Below are 21,313 nucleotides of genomic sequence, written 5' to 3'. Positions count from 1 at the left end.
ATTGCTGTGAGATCGGGATAACCATTCAAACGTTCAGGGTTAATATGATTTTTTTTTTTTTTAAAGAAATTAATACTTCTATTTAGCACATTAAATTAATCAAAAATGACTGTAAAGCAGTGTTATTTTGTATAATTGAGATATAGTTTTTATTAATATTTTGTATGAGTTTTTATTTTAATTTCTGTTTTTTAATTTTGATTTTGGTCATTTTGTTGTGTTTTGCATTTTTATTTATTTTTGTGTTTTTGTTTATTTTTAGTTTTTTGTTAATTTTATTTATGTCTATATAGTTTTCAATTAATTTTATTTAAGTTTTAGCTATTTTAGTAAAATCCTTTATATTCATCAAGGAATCCTGGAAAAAAAGAGTGTATCATGGTTTCCACATGTGTTTTTAAAGAGTGTAAGTGTTTTCCTCATATATCTAATAATTTATATTTAATTAATTTAAAAATGATTTATTAGTCTTGTACAACCCGAATTCCAGAAATGTTGGGACGTTTTTTTTTTTATTTGAATAAAATGAAAACTAAAAGACTTTCAAATCACATGAGCCTATATTAAAATTGTATGCACAAAATGAGCTCATTTCAAATTTGATGCCTGCTACAGGTCTCAAAATAGTTGGGACGGGGGCATGTTTACCATGGTGTAGCATCTCCTCTACTTTTCAAAACAGTTTGAAGATGTCTGGGCATCGAGGTTATGAGTTTCTGGAGTTTTGGTGTTGGAATTTGGTCCCATTCTTGCCTGATATAGGTTTCCAGCTGCTGAAGAGTTTGTGGTCATCTTTGATGTATTTTTCGTTTAATGATGTGCCAAATGTTCTCTATAGGTGAAAGATCTGGACTGCAGGCAGGCCGATTCAGCACCCAGACTCTTCTACTACGAAGCCATGCTGTTGTAATAGCTGCAGTACGTGGTTCTGCATTGTCCTGCTGAAATACACGTCGTCTGGAGGGGAGCATCTGTTGCTCTAAAACCTTTATATACCTTTCAGCATTCATAGTGCCTTCCAAAACATGCAAGCTGCCCATACCGTATGCACTTATGCACCCCCATACCATCAGAGATGCTGGCTTTTGAACTGAATGCTGATAACACGCTGGAAGGTCTCCCTCTTCTTTAGCCCGGAGGACACGGCGTCCGTGATTTCCAACAAGAATTTCAAATTTGGACTCGTCTGACCATAGAACACTTTTCCACTTTGAAACAGTCCATTTTAAATGAGCCTTGGCCCACAGGACACGACGGCGCTTCTGGACCATATTCACATACAGTATGGCTTCCTTTTTGCATGATAGAGCTTTAGTTGGCATCTGCAGATGGCACAGCGGATTGTGTTTACTGACAGTGGTTTCTGGAAGTATTCCTGGGCCCATTTAGTAATGTCAATGACAGAATCATGTCGATGAGTGATGCAGTGTCGTCTGAGGGCCCGAAGACCACGGGCATCCAACAAAGGTCTTCGGCCTTGTCCCTTACGCACAGAGATTTCTCCAGTTTCTCTGAATCTTTTGATGATGTTATGCACTGTAGATGATGAGATTCGCAATGCCTTTGCAATTTGACGTTGAGGAACGATGTTTTTAAAGTATTCCACAATCTTTTTACGCACTCTTTCACAGATTGGAGAGCCTCTGCCCATCTTTACTTCTGAGAGACTCTGCCTCTCTAAGACATCCCTTTTATAGCTAATCATGTTACAGACCTGATGTCAATTAACTTAATTAGTTGCTAGATGTTCTCCCAGCTGAATCTTTTCAAAATTTCTTGCTTTTTCAGCCCTTTGTTGCCCCCGTGCCAACTTTTTTGAGACCTGTAGCAGGCATCAAATTTGAAATGAGCTTCCGGAATTAGGGTTGTATAATATATATATTAATATTTATAATTAAATATAGTATTTAGTGAAGTACAAAAGATTTATATTTCAGATAAATGCTGTTCTTTTGAATTTACTTACATAAAAGAATCCTAAAAAAAGAGGGTTTCATGTTTTCCAATAGTGTTTTTAATGGCACAAACTTTGCATCTATATTTAGGCCTATATATTTGCATCAATATGATTTATATTTATTTAAATAAGTAATAATATCATTTGTAATGAAATATGTGTAGCATTTGTGTAGTATTTCTTAAGTATAATTTAAATTATAAATGATTTATAAATAAATATAACATTTTATAACTATAAAACCTCCATTATATAACTTTAAATAGGTGAAGTCTACGTAAAATGTTGCTGCTAGCTGCTTTTAAAAGCTAAAGTAAGAAGTTATGCACTCAATGAACTGCTTCTTAACAACTATTTTTAGCAATTCAGTAATTTGTCTAATAATATGATAAAGTCGTTTGACTCTTAAATGTTTCATTTCAGGAGCCAAAAGCTCCCTAGTCTTTTTTTGTCTGCGGCGCTATTATAATTTTAAAAAATCAATATATTGTGCAACCTTAGTAAGATTTCTTTAGCAAACTCTGACAGTCTTTAAAATAGGCCTGCAGCATCAGATATTAATGGTGAGTGGTGATAGTGGCTCTCCTGTGGGAGGGCAGGGATCTTTACTGTACTGCAGACCTCCCACAATGCTCAGCGTGGCTCCGCGAGCAACCGATTGAGCTTTAAGGTTGATGATTGTGATCACCGCCTGCTTCTGTTTATGTTAAACACTTGTGTTTCTTTGCCCTGAGGTTTATAATTCTCACAGACAGCTATTGAGCTAATTTTCCCCCAATATGTGTGAAGTTTTGTAGTCATTATAAGCACCGTAGCCTTCACACGCGGTGCTTTTCCACAGCGACTGGATATGATCGGACGGGAATGCGCCGCCAGGAATTTACGGTTACAGTAATTGTCTGTTTGTCAGCTGTAAAGTGCGTCGGGAATGTCACCGGCGGTGGAAAGAGGAAGGGCATAAAAGCAGACAAATGTGGAGATTGAAAAGTCAAGGTTAGTTATATGTTTCTCTATTCAGCCATGCGTTCAATCCTTGACAAGCGTGCAATTCTTCCCCGCATCCATACAGCCAATGGCGGTGGCCTTTATCTGCTCTGCCCAGAAACACACAGTCTCTCTCTCTCTCTCTCTCGCCCATCCTCACCCACCGCCCTCTTTATCTCACGCAATCCCTCCTTTCACAACCACTCTGTTACTCTTTTTCTCTATGGTGGGATCATTGACACCTTTAATGAGTCAGCACGCAGTCACAGCACTAAACGGTGATAATGGGATGCCGTGTAGACGGGGGAGATGTGGAAGTGTGTGGGAAGCTCTGCGAGAGCATGTTTATCAGTTCAGTCAAACCAAGTCATTTGGAGCTTATTTTAATGCCCTTTCTTGTACTATGACCGCCCACTTTCTTGGGTTCCGGAAGTGTTTTTTTCCCATTCATTTTCGCCACAGGGCTTTCAATTAAATACTCGGAAACCTTGAAGCAAACCAAACTGCTCCCCGCTGAATCACAACAATGCAAACTTTGACTTCACGCATCAACAATGTTAATTGTGGCAGGCAATATATTCCATAATTTATATTCTGTAATTCACCTCATATGCATTGCTTTGAAAAGAAAGATTTAATTTATGCTTAAATTGGACTGCTGGTGGTTAGTTAAAGTTATGATAAAGTTGTGCAGTTTTATTTTATTTATTTATTTTCCATTTGAATTCTTTAAAGGGGAATCAACTCATCCCATGAAGCATTACAATTGACTGTAAATTATGGTACAAAAAAATAACACATGATCCTATTCTAATATGCTGATTTGCTGCTCAAGAAACATTTCTCATTATTATTATTATTATTATTATTATTATGCTTAATATTTTTGTGAAAAACATTAAACTTTTTGGGGGGGATTTTTAATAAATAGAAAGTTCAAAAGAACAGCATTTATTTGGCTCAGAAATCTGTAAATGTCACTTTTGATCAGTTAAATGCTTTTTTTGCTTAATAAAAATATTGATGTCTTTTGTAAAAATTGGTCCCAAATTTTTGAACATTAGCAATAGTTTAATAGCTAGCCTAAATAGTGTTTATATACTCTACACAGATATAAAATAAAATGTAAAACCTTTTTGCAAAATACTAGTTTGAAATATAGCTGCATCTATTGCTGCAGTTTTTGTTTCCATGGTAACAGTGACTTCTTGTAAATTCTGCTAATAAACGTGATTTTAAAAAGTTGAATTGAAAGTTGAATTCTTTTGAATTCAGGCTTCTACAGAAGCTTAACCTCAGAGCTCGTGGAAGGCCTGTCTATATCGGATTATACATTATTGCTAAAAGAAAATGAATAGGATTTTTACTTCTGGAGCTCTGCTGTTGCTCTCTATCGCTGCTGGCTTTTAGCAGCATCCTGATAAAGACGTAACTGTCTGGCGGAGGTAAATAAACTCTGCTTTATCAACAGCAGAGAACGCTTGGTAAATCTCTCCAGGTTGTTGAGGCAACAGCGTCTAACTGAAAATCCTCCAACTGCTCTCTAGGCTGCAATTATGACAACTGAATGCCTCTATTTTGATTTTGGCATATTCGCTCCGAACAGCTTTTGGATTTGATCCAGACACACAAAGGGAGGCGGGATAGGAACCATCAAGCGTTTGTACACAGTTGACAGGATCTCAGGGTTCTTGCTGATCCAGATTGGTCGGGATCTTCCTCTTGTCAAGCGCTGCTGGTGAATAGAGCATTGTGCCGCGTGATTGGCCCTCTTTCACCTCTGTTTGAATGTCAAAAGATGCTGCTGAGAGGAATTATATTCCTGGATTTCAACAGACGAAAGGCCTGCAATAGGGTTTGTTAGAGAGACGAGGAGTTCAGCTGGAGGAACACTGGATGTTTTTAACCATGCTGTCATATTTCACAAAACCCTTTTAGATTATTTATATTGATGCACGTGTTGCACAAGCTTCTGTGCATTTGCTTTCTAATGATAGGAACCCTTTAAAAAGACCAGTGGAGTTACCATGTTATTTATATATTTATTATACCATGGTATGGTACTGTGTGAAAAGAATATATATATATATATATATACTGTATATCATGTCCATACCATGGTGAAATACTATGGTATTTTGATAAATACTGTTATTTTTAATTTGTTTATATACTATATATAGTATTTATTAATATTTCCCAATTAACTTTTTTTTTTGTTTTAATTTTTCTTAGTTTTTTCATTACGCTTAAACGTATTTTTTAAATCTTAGTTTTAGTAATTTTACTTCAACTTATTTCATTTCAGTTAGTTGCTAAGACATCATTTCCAAGGTTTAACTTTACTAGGCTACAGTATTACTACGATTGTATGATGGTAATACTATGGTTCTTTTTGTAAGGGATACAGCAATTAAAAACAACATTTAGACATCCACAGTTTTAATTGTACTTTTTTTTTTTTTTTACATGCATATGTATATGTGGTATATACATGGTTCTATGAAAACCAAAAAGCAGAAACCAGAAAAAAAAAAGCAGCTAGAAACCCCCTTTAGAAGTTTAGAACGGTTTCAGACATTAATATTTCTCGCATGGATGAGCTGCCACCGTTTTTTTGCCCCTCCTGCGTTTTTCTCAGCGCTGGCCATTTATTGAATTGCATTTCTTCTGTTTCCGCCGTCACTGTCAGGAAAGCTGTCTGAGTCATAATCCGACAGAATAAGCAGAGTGCGGGGGGACGGAAAGAAGCCGAGTCGAGAAAACAAGATAAAGAAAAGACCGAGGCAGCGGGAGAGAGACAGCGAGACAGGGAGGAGAGCGAGACAGTGAGGTTTAAGTTGATGACAGCTAGAGGAGGATTAATTTCTCAATCAGCAGCAGTGTTGGACTCTGTGCTCTTAGTAATTGCTGTGCTGTTGGGGCCCCTGTGTTTGGGGCTCATTATCTCATGTGAATGAATGGGGTTTACGGGACCAGCTCAACCGCACTGACACTTCTGCAGAACACGTTGCTCGCTCCGGTTGGACGGGCGTTAATGTGTCTACTTGATGTGAGCAATTTCTAACCGGTGGAATAGTTCATTTGTCATTCAGAGTAGCGGGGAAAATAACACCCTAGTCATTTCTGGTTATTAAAGTTGGTGCACTTGCAGTGTAGCATGGTTGATTATGACTAATGGTCAAGCCAAACATTTTTTTAATTTTTTTTTTCTTATTTTAATTTTAATTTTTTGGATGGTCAATGTTGAGTAGAAAGAGAAAATAATTATGAATAATATCATAATTATATGATATAATTACATGTTATAGCTACATATACATGATTTAATATGATAATATGATGATTTTATTGACAGTAGATATGTGTATACAATTTATTTAAATGAAATTTATATATATATATATATATATAATTTGTAATGCATTAAATTATATACACATAATTATTTGTGTATATGTAATTTAATGCTACACTACATATATAGCAATATTCAGTTTAGCAACTGATAATGTAAAATGTGAAATTATAAATTACTTCTATCATTAAATCAGATAGATAGATAGATAGATAGATAGAATAATTTTGTATATATTTTTGTATAGAATAATATTTATATACACACATTATCAAGTACTAAATTGAATAGTGCATTTATATATTTTATATTCAATTTGTGTGTATATAATTAATAAAATTTAATTTTAATTAAAATTTAGGATGTGTATATACATAAAATATAAATATACATTATAATTTCATCATAAAATCTACATTATTAGTTGCTAAATTGAATATAACATTTTTAATTGATTAGTTGATTATGTTTTCATCATAAAATTGCAGATTTGTTTGTTTATAATGAATCACTTAATTTATTTATTTTTTAAATTGATGCAAGGAGTGAATTACTACATTTGCAGCTATGTCATATCCGGAGGTTGCATACAGCGGAAGGGCAGTTTTATTGTTGACAAGCTCTTATTGTGTCTGCTTGCAATTACTGACTGGTGAAATAGTTCATTTGACATTCAAAATAGCAGGTTTAAAAAATAGTGTGATTAAAATACTCTCTCTTTCTGTGGATAATGGCTCCTGTCCTAACCAGCTCCAGCCCTGTAGTGTTTAGTGGCGCTGGAGATTCAGAGTCAGATGTGTTGGCTTTGTCTGACCCACTTGCTATAAATAAAAGTTGAACAGCAATTCAACACGGTGAAAAAGATCCAGTGAACAATAGCGAGAAATTGCTGCTCTTTGTCCCTATAGATTAAATGAGTGACAGAGATAACACAGCACTCGCAAACAGTGATTATGGAAAGCTCTAGCCTCAAATCGAACCGTTAATGGATGAAGTGTTGTTGTTTTGATACTGAATCGCAATGAATGTGTTGTAAAATACAATTGCGCGTAGGTCAGATGTTTTAGTCATTGTATATGAATACAAATCTCTTTGATACTTCAGGTGTTTCTTCTAGACAGCGATTAGATTAGAAGATCAAATGGAGGTTTTGCTGAACTTGAGATTGTTCTTCTAAGAAAAAGATCCTGACGTTTGTCTTCTCTCGAGTTTCAGAAGAGAAATCTGCCTTCAAGGTTAAATATGATGCATTTCTCATCAAGTTTTCCTTCTTACTGTATGTCAACAATGTTGTATGTGATACAGTATGTCAAATATTTAATAAGAATTCCTAAACAATGACATTTGCAAAATATATTTTTCAGACATTTTCTGTTGAAGCTATGTTTTAAATCTAAGTGTTATACATCCAGTAGTCAACTAGCTTCTCGTTTGAATCGCTAATGGTGACTAATAAATTCAGGATTGCTTATATTGAGCAGAAGTGCATGTATGCCGTACAATTAACTTTCACTAGAGGACGAAGTGGCCCTGTGCACTTCACGTCAGGTGCTTTCCTCTTGTACTCACTTTCATTACATGTTTTATTGCTCAGACAACGTCCCTGGACAACACTCTATCACTCGCAGAGGGTAATAGCTTTTTTCGCTGTTGTAATTTAATTGATCAGCCACTTCCTCTTTTTTTCACCTTGAGGAATGGCCGCTGTGGTGAAAAAGCCAACAGAGATCAGAAGACGTATGCATCTAAATTAGTTTGTTATGAAAAGAAATTTAGAATAGGGTATAATGCAGTTCCACACTAAAAACAATAGACAGACAGACAGACAGACAGACAGATAGATAGATAGATAGATAGATAGATAGATAGATAGATAGATAGATAGACACACACACACTGCACTATATCAAGTTCAGTGTATCAAGTTCACATAAATTTAAAAAAGAAATTAATGTTCTATAAGAGTTTGGGCCTATTAAATGGTAAAAAATGATGGCTTTTAATTTCACTGTAATGTTTACTGGTGGTTATATTTACTAATTTTATCATCAGATTTTGGGAATAAATCCATTTAATACAGGCATCAGAATCAGTATTGTTATCGGTTCATAGTACTTTCATTCATAGTACTAAAAAGATGCTATTAAACAACCATTTTAAATATGCTTTCTTTGTTCTCTCTACATTAATTTGGAGATTCAGAGTGAAAATATATTTATGAATACAAATTAATGTAAGGTGTTAATAATCGAGATTAGTTTTATTGACAATTTTTTATTGACAACACTAATATACAGCTTTCATCAGCACTAATATATATTATATGATATTATTATACAGTGGGGCAAAAAAGTATTTAGTCAGCCACCAATTGTGCAAGTTCTCCCACTTAAAAAGATGAGAGAGGCCTGTAATTTTCATCATAGGTATACCTCAACTATGAGAGACAAAATGAAAATCACATTGTAGGATTTTTAAAGAATTAATTGGTAAATTCCTCGGTAAAATAAGTATTTGGTCGCCTACAAACAAGCAAGATTTCTGGCTCTCACAGACCTGTAACTTCTTTAAGAGGCTCCTCTGTCCTCCACTCGTTACCTGTATTAATGGCATCTGTTTGAACTCGTTATCAGTATAAAAGACACCTGTCCACAACCTCAAACAGTCCAACTCCAAACTCCACCATGGCCAAGACCAAAGAGCTGTCAAAGGACACCAGAAACAAAATTGTAGACCTGCACCAGGCTGGGAAGACTGAATCTGCAATAGGTAAGCAGCTTGGTGTGAAGAAATCAACTGTGGGAGCAATTATTAGAAAATGGAAGACATACAAGACCACTGATAATCTCCCTCGATCTGGGGCTCCACGCAAGATCTCACCCCGTGGGGTCAAAATGATCACAAGAACTGTGAGCAAAAATCCCAGAACCACACGGGGGGACCTAGTGAATGACCTGCAGAGAGCTGGGACCAAAGTAACAAAGGCTACCATCAGTAACACACTGCGCCGCCAGGGACTCAAATCCTGCAGTGCCAGACGTGTCCCCCTGCTTAAGCCAGTACATGTCCGGCCCGTCTGAAGTTTGCTAGAGAGCATTTGGATGATCCAGAAGAGGATTGGGAGAATGTCATATGGTCCGATGAAACCAAAATATAACTTTTTGGTAAAAACTCAAAGAATGCTGAGTTGCATCCAAAGAACACCATACCTACTGTGAAGCATGGGGGTGGAAACATCATGCTTTGGGGCTGTTTTTCTGCAAAGGGACCAGGACGACTGATCCGTAAACGAAAGAATGAATGGGGCCATGTATCGTGAGATTTTGAGTGAAAACCTCCTTCCATCAGCAAGGGCATTGAAGATGAAACGTGGCTGGGTCTTTCAGCATGACAATGATCCCAAACACAGTGGCTTCGTAAGAAGCATTTCAAGGTCCTGGAGTGGCCTAGCCAGTCTCCAGATCTCAACCCCATCGAAAATCTTTGGAGTCCGTGTTGCCCAGCGACAGCCCCAAAACATTACTGCTCTAGAGGAGATCTGCATGGAGGAATGGGCCAAAATACCAGCAACAGTGTGTGAAAACCTTGTGAAGACTTACAGAAAACGTTTGACCTCTGTCATTGCCAACAAAGGGTATATAACAAAGTATTGAGATGAAATTTTGTTATTGACCAAATACTTATTTTACAGAGGAATTTACCAATTAATTCTTTAAAAATCCTACAATGTGATTTTCTGGATTTTTTTTCTCATTTTGTCTCTCATAGTTGAGGTATACCTATGATGACAATTACAGGCCTCTCTCATCTTTTTAAGTGGGAGAACTTGCACAATTGGTGGCTGACTAAATACTTTTTTTGCCCCACTGTATATAATAATACTAAATAATAAAAAATGATATGAATATTAATAAAATATTTCTCTATTTTATATACATGGAGAGAGAGAGAAATATAAAAATAAAAATCTTTTTATTATTACTATCATAATACCAATAGTGTGGAATCTTAAATATTTGTTGATGTTTTTTTTTTTTAAGTGTTTAAAATATATATATATATTTTCTGTTTATTTATTAAAAAACACATCTTTACAATGTGGTCTCACACTTTTGGACCCATACTGTATATTGGAGTAAATAGCGCTGAAAATGGTGCATTTACACAAAGCATAAGCATAACAATTTGATGTCAATTTAACTGGCTCATTGACACCGTTTTGGCAGAAAATGAGAGGTTGTGGTGTTTCAGTGGGCTTCAGAAGGAGTTCAGGTTTGGGTTGGCGAGCAGGAGGTGTAGCTCCACATATTAGCACACGTAGGAGACGGCGTGTCGGTGCATTTCTTACCGAGTCATTTCTCCGATACGCATCATTTGCGTTCCAGTCCATCCTCCCCATGAAGGACTGTCTGCAAACCTGAATCAGCGGCGCAGAGAGAGAGAGAGTTATAATAACCGGCAGTTCTGGCAGTGGTCCACTCACCTGCACAGACCCACAATAGTGCTGTGAAAACTAGATTCACCCTGAGCTGGAACTCCCACCTCTTTTACATCGACCCCTCATCAGTGATACAGCTGACATCTGCCCTCAGTGAATGCAGCACTGGCAGCCTGTTTAACCAGAACCACCTTATCACAAATCATGCATATTATCACTTACATGTTTGGCAGCATGCCTTTCCACATGCATTTTCACAGCTCATGAGAATTAAACTCATATCCTCAATCAACTCAAACTCACTCACTCCTTCAGAAATGGAAAAAAAAATCTGTCATCAACTGTCTTTTTTTTTCTAAAAAGTCTAAATAGGGTTATCTATGTAATTACAAAGTTACATTGCAGTTTTATTATGTTCATTATTATGTGTAGCAAATTAATTGTAGTAGAATTTATTTTTTAAAGAATACTTATTATTGATAATATATTAAATTAAATGAAAACATGTTTTTCTAAATTAAAAAAATGCACACAAACTATTTTGTTTCAAATAAAATGTAAATTTTTTGTGTGTTGAAGGTGAAAATGATGAAAATGACAAGGTACACAGTGTTATTTTAGTATTATTTATATAATATAATTATTTTATTCAAGTTTGAAATTAATTTGTGTTTTTACATTTTCAGGGTTTTTTGTTATTTTTTAATGCGCTTTTCTGTTTTTTATTATTATTTTTATAATATTACTATTTCTGTTTAATTTATAGTTATTTTTAAGTTTTTGTTTTATTTCAGCTTTAGTTTTTATGTATTTCCACATAGTAATTTCAGTGCTTCAACTTAAATTAAACAAAAATGGCCTTGTGACTAATAAGTTTCAATTTACCATATAATATTAACATTAATATTAATATTAATTTTATTTTAACTTTATTTCAATTAAAAAGTTTTACATTTTTTTTATATTTTTAGTTTTTGGTGATAACCCTGCTGCAGACTCAGAGTCACCCCCCCTTTATTACATTTGTTGTTAGCAATGAATTATTGCGGTAGTACATACGTAATTGGCATTCAAAACCATGTTTTTTCCCACCGAGCAGACAATATCGATTTTAATTCAGAGCTGTCAAGTTTGATTCGGCTAAAAAATTTCATGTTTCAACAACAGATGGAGATAGAGAGGTCAAAATTATGTAGTGTACCTTTAAGAGAAATACCATAAGAAAGCTATAAAATTAGTGTGGACAGCAGCTCAGATTATCTGATCTTGGACAAATTTGATGAGAAATGAGAAATGACTTCATACTGAGATCATAATAACATCTGTTTGCAGACTTATCTTGGCTGAGTACAAATTGAATCACTGTTGAAACTTCTGGCTAGTTACTGTGGTCTTTTTCTCAAAATTTTAGAAACAGAAATGCAATTGTCCATTTGCTCTACATTGCAGTCCATGACAAACTGGCTATCGGGTAGCTTTGCAGGAAAGAACTTGTTTAATTGTTCTCAAACCCTTTCTCTTTCCTCCAGATGAGTCCGGTCTGACCCCTCCACCCAGCCTCGCTCCAGTGATGCAGGTCCCAGCCCCTAAAGAAACCCCCAGAGGAGTTGCATCCATGGGGCAGGACTTCATAGAGTCGGTCCTGTCTCATAAGGATCATCTTCTGGCTCAGAAGGGTGTGACTCTTCCCAGCGGTTTACCCCCTAATCTGGTGCCCATGTTGGGGAAGGGGCTTGGGGCCGGAGCAGAGGCCCTGGCCCCCGACCAGCCCCTCCTGAGGAAGATGCTCCCTGCACACAGCGCCACTGGCCGCCCCTCTTTACCTCCAGCCTACGAGCTCCCCACCGAACCCCCGGAGGCCGTCGCAACGCCGAGCTGGGATACCGATGCCCCGACCCCACATCCCCAACCTTCGGGCTCCGCTGCGGCTCCCACCACTGCGAGCGCTGAAACAGAGTCTGGGGCTTTCACCTCAGGTAGGACCGAGAGTTTTACAGAAACCTAGTACAAAACTAATAGATGTTCCTCATGCTGCTGTGCATTTACACATAGTTGACCTCACTAGCTCTCATTGAACGCGAATGACTTCTGAGTGCTGTTACTTTTTATTGCAAAATTTCTGATATTGTGTATAAAAAAAACACCAAGTGGAAACCTAATGATGTGAATAAAAAAATCCAAAATGAGCATAAAAAAACTTATATGGTCACTTGAGGTGGGTAATTTTCAGTAAAAAGACATGCACATTAAAAAAAAAAGTAATATTACTGTGCTTAAAGTCATTTGACTAAATAATTGGCACAGATGCAATGCTGATATTGTTAATTAAAACTATTAAAATTGTTTTTGTTCATCGAAATAATGCTGAAATAAAACAATATACAAATATTAGTTGAAAAACAAACGGAAATTAGAAATGTTTCCTTGGCAGCAAACGGAAATAAAATAAGTTGAAGTACTAAAATTACCAAAATGAAAACTGAAATAAAAATAAAGATAAATAGAAATATTAAAAACTAAAATTGAATAAAAATGGGAAAAAAGGATATAACAAAACAATATGTTTATATAAAATATTTAAAAGTTATGAAGCTATGTTGAAAAGTTATTTGGAAATATGAATAAATAATATAATAGTGTACAAATAATACTAAATTATTATTAATACTAATACTAGAGCATTTTTTCTAATTAATAATAATCTATCATAATTATAAAGCCAATATCTGTTTGTACCAATGGCTATTTTCACTAACTCAGATATTTTATTTTTATTACTAATAACACCATATTATAAGACACTTTGCATTCATAGCTTCTGTCACAGTGTACATTAGACTAAATATTTATTGCAATTTACACTGTGCAAACAGCATCTAGCTTTATTTACACTAAGTATAAATAGCATCTACCATTAACTTAGCATGCAGTTAGCATAAATAGATGTAAAAGAGCAACCCATGGGATGGAAATGCTGCTTTATTCACAAATTGTTCTTGCAATTTTTCAGATATTTATTTGTTTATTTATTTTTTGCATTAATTAAATTTGCACCTTGCAATATGTGAACACCTGTATACAAGTTAAATTCATTTGCAAACTGCTATTCATTCTGCAAAGTCACCACTTTATGCTGCTGTTGTTGTTGTTGTTGTTGATTTTGATGCTGGTGTCCTCAACTAGCCTCACTAGGAAACCATGCTTGTTGAGCTCACACAACTTTTTCTTGCTTATGCAAGATCTATGCTGAACTGGAACTAACCAGTATAAACTGTCCTGAACCAGCATGAAAATTAGAGCTGGGTCATTCTGTGTCAACTCAACCAAAGGTCTCTGGCTCCAATTTTTGATTTTGTAAAAAAAAAAAAAAAAAATCTGAAGAAAGATAAACATGTATAGTGATATTAAATATTAAATGTTAAATATTAAATATTAAATGTCATCAGTGTATATTTACCAAGTAATCCACTATTTTGTAGAGGAGTGTCAAAATGGCAATTTTCACCTGAGATTCAGAGCCAAATTACAGGTGGGTAAATAATATAAATATATTTATTTATATTTATATATACAAATGTGGGTCATTTTGCATACAGCTGATACTTTTTTCTTTTAAAGAGGAATGTCTGAGGAATAAATAATGTTAAAACTAGAAATGTATCTCATTTTTTTCTGTCAGCTCAATTGCATTGAACATACCTGTCTGAGTGCCATAAATATTATTTTTCTAGTAACTCTAAAAGTATACAAGATATCTTAATATCCTTTTAGATTCTCAACTTTTCTTTTGAAATCTACTAAACAGTGCATTACTCAATAAATAAACATCCATGACATTTAATATTTTGCCTTTCATCACTATACATGTTTATCTTTCTACAGGAAAATATTAACAAACAAACAAAAAAAGAGCTGGGGAAGTTTCCAAAATTTGGTTGATTTGACATGGACTGCATTTCCAGCAGGGAAAGATACAGCTACATGATGTAGATGTTTTTCCTCACTGTTGTTTTCCATCTCAAATCCCCTCTGTAGACATTCTCAGACGAACCGTTGGGTTTTTAATGTCGTCTGTCTGGCATTTTCCTCCAGCTGTAACAAACTGCAGGGTCAATTTCACCGACCCAGAGAGCTACATCGATTCTTCAGACGATCCGCCCCTCCCTGAAGGAGCGTTCCTGCAGTGCACTTACACAGTGACCGTCTACACAGGCTACGGTGTGGAGCTACAGGTACCTTTTAATACGAGGTTTGAGTAGTGCTTCCATTAATCATATTTTCCTCCACCTCCAAATGATATGACAAACTGCGCTGGATATTCTTGACTGAACGGGCACCTGTTAATGCATGGATCTCTTTAAATGGCATGCTAATAGACTGTGTAATCCAACAAATAAGCAGCTGCAGAACACCGACCACAGCATGTGGCCCCGAGGGAGTTATCTGGAAATGCAATCTGCTGCCTAACAAGCTTTTTTTCCCCCTCTGCAATGCAATCCTATTTTTCCTGTGCCTAGCACATTTTCTCGACGTGCACCCTCAGATACAGGTGACTGCGTTTAACAACCCTGCGTCCGGTCGAACGTGCCCTCTAGTGGCACGTGGTGTAATTGCATGGATCTAATTACTGGAGTCGAGCTTTTGGGGCCCGGCAGCGGTGAGTTCCCAGAGAGCCGGAGCCACACAAGCAGATGTTAATGAGAGAAGCGGGGGTTCGTCAGAGCCGTACTGCCGCAGTGCCCGCATGCAGCCGGCTGTAATCCCATGTCCACGTCCGCTATCCCTCTGCGGATGATTCACGCCCGTGACATAATCTCTAATTACCGCTTTAATCCACAGCCAAAGGCCTGCTGAATGTCTGTGTCTCTCTCTGTGTGTGTGTGTGTGTGTGTGTGTTGAATATTCTGTCTCAAGGGATTAAAACTCTTCCAATTAATTTGGTATGTATACACACACACACACACACACACACACTGTCCTCATGGGATCGGATGAGATTCGGATAATCCATGCTGGCTGTGATATGCTTTCAAGTCAACATGAAATCAAAATGCACGCTTTTTACTTACTTAATACATTTTCCTGCTGTTGTTCACAATTTATTTGTGCATGTTATTTCAAGAAAAAAAAAAAAAAGTTTAATGCATCAAAATGTATTAAATCTCTCTGAAATTGTTTTATCAATTTTTTTTTTTTCAATGAAAAACTATGAAAATGTAACACCAATGACACATTTAAATGAACCATATGAAAAATATATATGTAAATGAATTACTTTTTCAACATGGTGTGAAAAAAGAAAAAATGTAAAACCTTTGAAACCCTTTATATTTTCAGAATAAAAGTGTCTAACATTGATACTAATGACAATTTTGATATATCTATGAGCATCATTTTAATTATGTTTTAAAATAAATGTGTATAAATATTTACATAGATTCTTTAATATTTATATTAAAATATTAAAAATGTACAGTATTTTATTTGTATTTATTATGTTTTCAATATTTCAGATAATATCAGTGTGTGTGTGTATATATATACATATTAAAATGTACATATGCACATATACATATTAAATGTTTACAGTAATTAGTTTTATTATAGTAATTATTATGATGTATCCAATATTTCAATTAATATCAGTATATATACAGCTCAGTATTATATGAAATATTTGGTATATAATTATAATAAATGTTATAAGTTCATTTATAGTAATTAATAAAAAATATAGCAGGCACACACACACACACACACACACACACATATACTGTATATATATATATATACTTATACATATACACATGCATACATACATACATACCTTGCAATAAAATTATTGAAGAATAAAGAGGCATATAAATAACATAAAATAACAAATTCTTAGAAGTGTCTCATCAGATGAAGGGGACAAGCCATTTCATATTATTTAAGAAATTGATAGCTTTGTTATACATATTGTTTTAATGAGTGAGGTCAAGGCACAAGTCATGGTCTCTATATTTTGAGACGTCCTCATCCATGAAGGTACCATGCTATAATTATTATATCATGTTTACTTTTTTGGAGATGATAAAAATGTTAGTGTGAATGCTGTACTGTTCTTGCCATAAATACGTCATGGTGTACTGTGTGTTTCTCACCAGTGTTTCCTGCTAACATGATTGGCATTCCCTCATTGTAGGTCAAAAGTGTAAACCTGTCAGAAGGTGAGCAGCTGTCAATCAGAGGGGTGGATGAAGGCGGGGCCCTGCTCGTGCTGGCCAATCAGACGCTTCTGGTGGAAGGTCAGGTGATCCGCAGTCCAACCAACACGCTGTCTGTGTTCTACCGCTCATCTCCAGAGGGAGGAGTCGGCATGTTTCAGCTGCATTATCAAAGTGAGTCTTTTCCAAAACAAGCCACTTATGCATTAAACACAGCATCTTTGGGACTTGCCACTTGCTGTGGTTTCATAGAGATAATTACTCTTTTACATAAAACTCTGATGTTTATGTAATATTATAGTAATGAGTCCCGCAGGTGCTTGTGTAAATGTTAAAAACGCTCCTCATCCGGAAGTCTCAGCACTTGTGGGGCTCTTGTTGAACTTGTTAGACACTGGTCAGACTTTGCCTCCAAACTTTTAATTGAAAAATTCTCCATTTGGTTAATTTGCTCGCTTATCTAGCTTGATAGCTTCTGCCGTGTCCATTAACTGGCTAATGTACTCCAGGGCTCATTTCACAAGGCTTTCTTGTGTGCAATTTGTTTCAATCAGCGTCCTCGGGTTGCATTAGCATTCATTTTATTCATAAATGATTAAAGGAGTAGTTCAACCCATGAAATCTGTCATTATTTACTCAGATGTCGTAAAAGGAGAGTTTTTGAAGGATAATCACATACTCTTTCTTGTCCAGTTTTCCGCCTGAGTTGTGCCCTACCTCGACGGCCTCATTTTGGGGAGGTGTCAGTAAAAAATCTGCATCCTGGAGGCACGGCCCATTTCCAGTGTCACATGGGATACCACCTGCAGGGGGACGCCACACTCACGTGCCTCAATGCCTCGCTGCCTGTGTGGAGCCAACATGAGCCAAGCTGCAGAGGTGAGACACTAAGAATGTTTTTCTTTTAGACTTTCTATTCATCAAAGAATCCTTAAAAATCAAATGTATCTTGGTTTTCACAATAATATTAAGCAGCACAACTGTTTTCAACATTGATAATAATTAGAAATGTTTCTTGAGCAGCAAATCAGCATATTAGAATGATTTCTGAAGATCATGTGACACTGAAGACTGAAGTAATGATGCTAAAAATTCAGCTTTGCATCACAGAAATAAATTACATTTTACAATATGTTCACATAGAAAACAGCTATTTTAAATTGAAATAATACTTTACCATTTTTACTGTATATGAGATCAAATAAATGCAGCTTTGGTGAGCAGAAGAGACATCAAAAACATTACATCTGACCAATCCCAAACTTTTGACTGGTAGTGTACATACAATTTATTATAATAAATTATTTATTTATATATAAAAATATAAATAATAAATAAATATAAAACATAATAATTTAAATAATAATAATACATTATATAATAATAACATAATAACATTTTCCATTATGTTTTTTTAAACTTAGTGTGGAGGGGTAATAATAGGTAGAGACTTGCTATATATACATACATATACTTAAAATATAAGAATAAATAATATATAAAAATATTTATAAAAATAAAAATTATTTTAAAAAAAATTAAATAATGCATTTCTATTATTATCATGTATATATTAAATTTAAAATAATAATTACATCAATAATTTCCACTTAATTTTAAAATATTGTTTATATATATATTTTCTTTCATTATTATTTATTTTAAAAAATAAATCATGAACCTTACTGTTAGTGACACATTTTCCATTATGTTCTCTTCAAGCTTTGTGTGGAGGGGTTGTAAAAAACGCGACGGTGGGCCGGGTGCTGTCCCCCTCTCCCCACTCGGGCCCTAACAGCACCCTGGACCGCAGCTGCTCTTGGTCCCTGGAGGCTCCTCACGGCCAAAGGCTGCACCTGCATTTGGAGAGAATGGTGTTGGGCCCGACAGACAGGTAAATGCATGTGTCATCTAAATCAATGCATGCTTTTTATATGTATATAAGAGACTCAGGCCTTCTCCCATGATACAGGCTGGTCTTATGGAGCGGCCTTGATGCAGGTTCGGTGGTCCTGTTTGATTCCGGGCGTGGGGGTCCCATCCCGTTTGAGGGAGTGATCAGCGAAGGTCCGGCTGTTCGGGTCCAGTTTATAACAGACCAACCTAACAGTCACAACACTGGATTCAATATACGTTATGAAGGTAGACCACTTTTATCTCTGTAACACCAAATTTAGGAAAAATAACTTGATTATTGTACAAAACAAATTAATTGTTGTATAAACTTAATCTTTATACAATAATTAAAGTTTACTTAATTTTTTTAAACATGCATAATTTTATATATATAAAATTAAGCAATTTGTCTGCAGTATTTTGAGAGACACATCTCTTTACTGAAAAAGTACTTTATGCATCACCACTTTCATCAGCTATTTTGAGTTTTTTGTTGTCATAAATAAATACAATCAAGAAGACAGTGATATATAAACATGTAACATAGCAACCTGAATGTTTAAAAAAGCTGGAGAAAGACCTGCCAAACTGTAGTAGACATCACGCATCAGAGGGTTAAGTAACACTTAAAAATGTGTACATTTCAGTGCATTAGATCAAATATATACAGTTTTTCCAATTACTATGAACCAACTGCTCTCAGGAACATGTTCGACTAACATTTGACATCTGGAAATCATTTAAAACCTAAAATAAATGTTCTTTTTGTTACATTGTTGCTTGTTAAAAGTATGCTATCTTTCTTTAAACATATAAATTAAATTTGTTTGATATTGTATCTTATTTCTTTTATTTTTATATCTTAAATCTCATGCAATAGCATTTGTACATTATTAAGTATAGCTAATCCAGCTAACATGTTTCTCTGGATTTTGTTCGTTACTTTAGCTAACTGCATCCTCCTAAAAAAAAAAAAAAATCTCTATGCTCTCATTATCCCTTAATCCCTTCCTGTCCTAGCTTTTACTATTTTGAGCGATCACTGAAAACTTGTATAACTGGCACTTCTGTGTTCATTGCCATCTTATGATGAATCACTTGTATTCCTCAACTGTAAGTCGTTTTGGATAAAAGCATCTGCCAAATAAATAAATCTACATGTCTGACAGAGCTTGTTCTAATTGTTCAAATTTAGCATTTGAGAAGGGTCACTGCTACGAGCCGTACATCCAAAATGGAAACTTCAGCACGACTGACCCAACTTACGGCGTGGGGACTGTGGTGCAGTTCACCTGTGACCCCGGGCACTCGCTGGAGCAGGGGCCGCCCGTCATCGAGTGCATCAACACACGAGACCCCTACTGGAACGACACGGAGCCCCTCTGCAAAGGTAGAGGATTACATTATCCTACATGCTACACAACACTCATCACTGCCAGACAGCATTTATCCTTTGCTAAATGTCATGGGACTGGCAGATTTGAAGCTAATTAAAATGTTTCTCTAATTATGCTATGGTAATTGCATTGAATGTTAATGGTATGTTAATATTCAAAAACAGCCTTTGATCTAAGTAGTGCTTTTTAAAATTTCATCTTTTTTGCTGTTAGGCTGATGCAAATTCTCACATGTTGGCCTGATCATCAGCAGTCGATGACTTTTAGTTGTTGCCCTGTGTTTAACCTTGTTGTAATTCATTTTTAACGGGGATAAATGAGGTTTCCTGTGACTGGCATTAGGTCGTAACAGATAACAGCTGAATGTAACGCTGGGCATCCCCAACATGGTGTGTTACACATGCTTGTTAACACTTGGGTGTCATATGCAATTAATATCACAATTCATGCAGCATACTGGAGTCTGGAGTCTCACAACCAAATGCACAGGCCACAAATCAGAAGTTGTTAGAGGACAAATCTTACTGTGCTGAACATTCTGAAGGATAATTTTGACTATAATAGAATCGAATATGAAATATTAAGACATAATTATAATAAAAATCTTTATAATAAATTAAAAAGAGCTCATGCACGTGTGTGTGTGTGTGGGTAAATATAGATAATTAGATTCATACAATAATACATATATTATATCAAGTCAAGTCAAGTCAAAGTTTATTTCTATAGCACGTTTAAAAGCAACAGAGTTGCGCCAAAGTGCTGTACAACAGATATAAACACAATACAGCAAATACAGTATATATACTGTATGTGTATATATATATATATATAAAAAAAAAACATCATATGAAAATTAAAAACATAAAACAGAATCTAAGCCAAATTGGCAACAGAGCCTTAAGCAGGCATTATTCAAAAGCCAGGAGAATAAATAAGATTTGAGAGCAGACTTAAAACTAGCTAGTGAAGCGAGTCTCACATTTACAGGCAGACTATTCCAAAGTTTCGGGGCGGTAGCTGAAAAAGCCCGGCCACCCTTGGTTTTACAGCGACAACGAGGGACCGTTAAGA

The 21,313-nt window shown here is 35.5% G+C and overlaps 1 protein-coding gene across 3 annotated transcripts in view; it reads left to right on the top strand.

Annotated features, from left to right (window-relative positions):
- The window catches only part of LOC131547948 (seizure 6-like protein), a 57,277-nt gene that overhangs the window by 22,882 nt on the left and 13,082 nt on the right, over positions 1–21,313 (top strand). For all 3 annotated transcript variants that reach the window (XM_058788745.1, XM_058788747.1, XM_058788746.1), the window contains 7 exons: positions 12,267–12,713; positions 14,830–14,969; positions 16,925–17,120; positions 17,640–17,825; positions 18,669–18,840; positions 18,919–19,088; positions 20,038–20,232. In XM_058788745.1, the coding sequence (XP_058644728.1) occupies positions 12,267–12,713; positions 14,830–14,969; positions 16,925–17,120; positions 17,640–17,825; positions 18,669–18,840; positions 18,919–19,088; positions 20,038–20,232 (1,506 nt within the window). The remainder of the gene's footprint in view (positions 1–12,266; positions 12,714–14,829; positions 14,970–16,924; positions 17,121–17,639; positions 17,826–18,668; positions 18,841–18,918; positions 19,089–20,037; positions 20,233–21,313) is intronic.

The sequence above is a fragment of the Onychostoma macrolepis genome, chromosome 10, assembly GCF_012432095.1.
Source record: "Onychostoma macrolepis isolate SWU-2019 chromosome 10, ASM1243209v1, whole genome shotgun sequence".
Lineage (NCBI taxonomy): Eukaryota > Metazoa > Chordata > Actinopteri > Cypriniformes > Cyprinidae > Onychostoma > Onychostoma macrolepis.
This window is presented reverse-complemented; position numbering and strand designations above follow the sequence as displayed.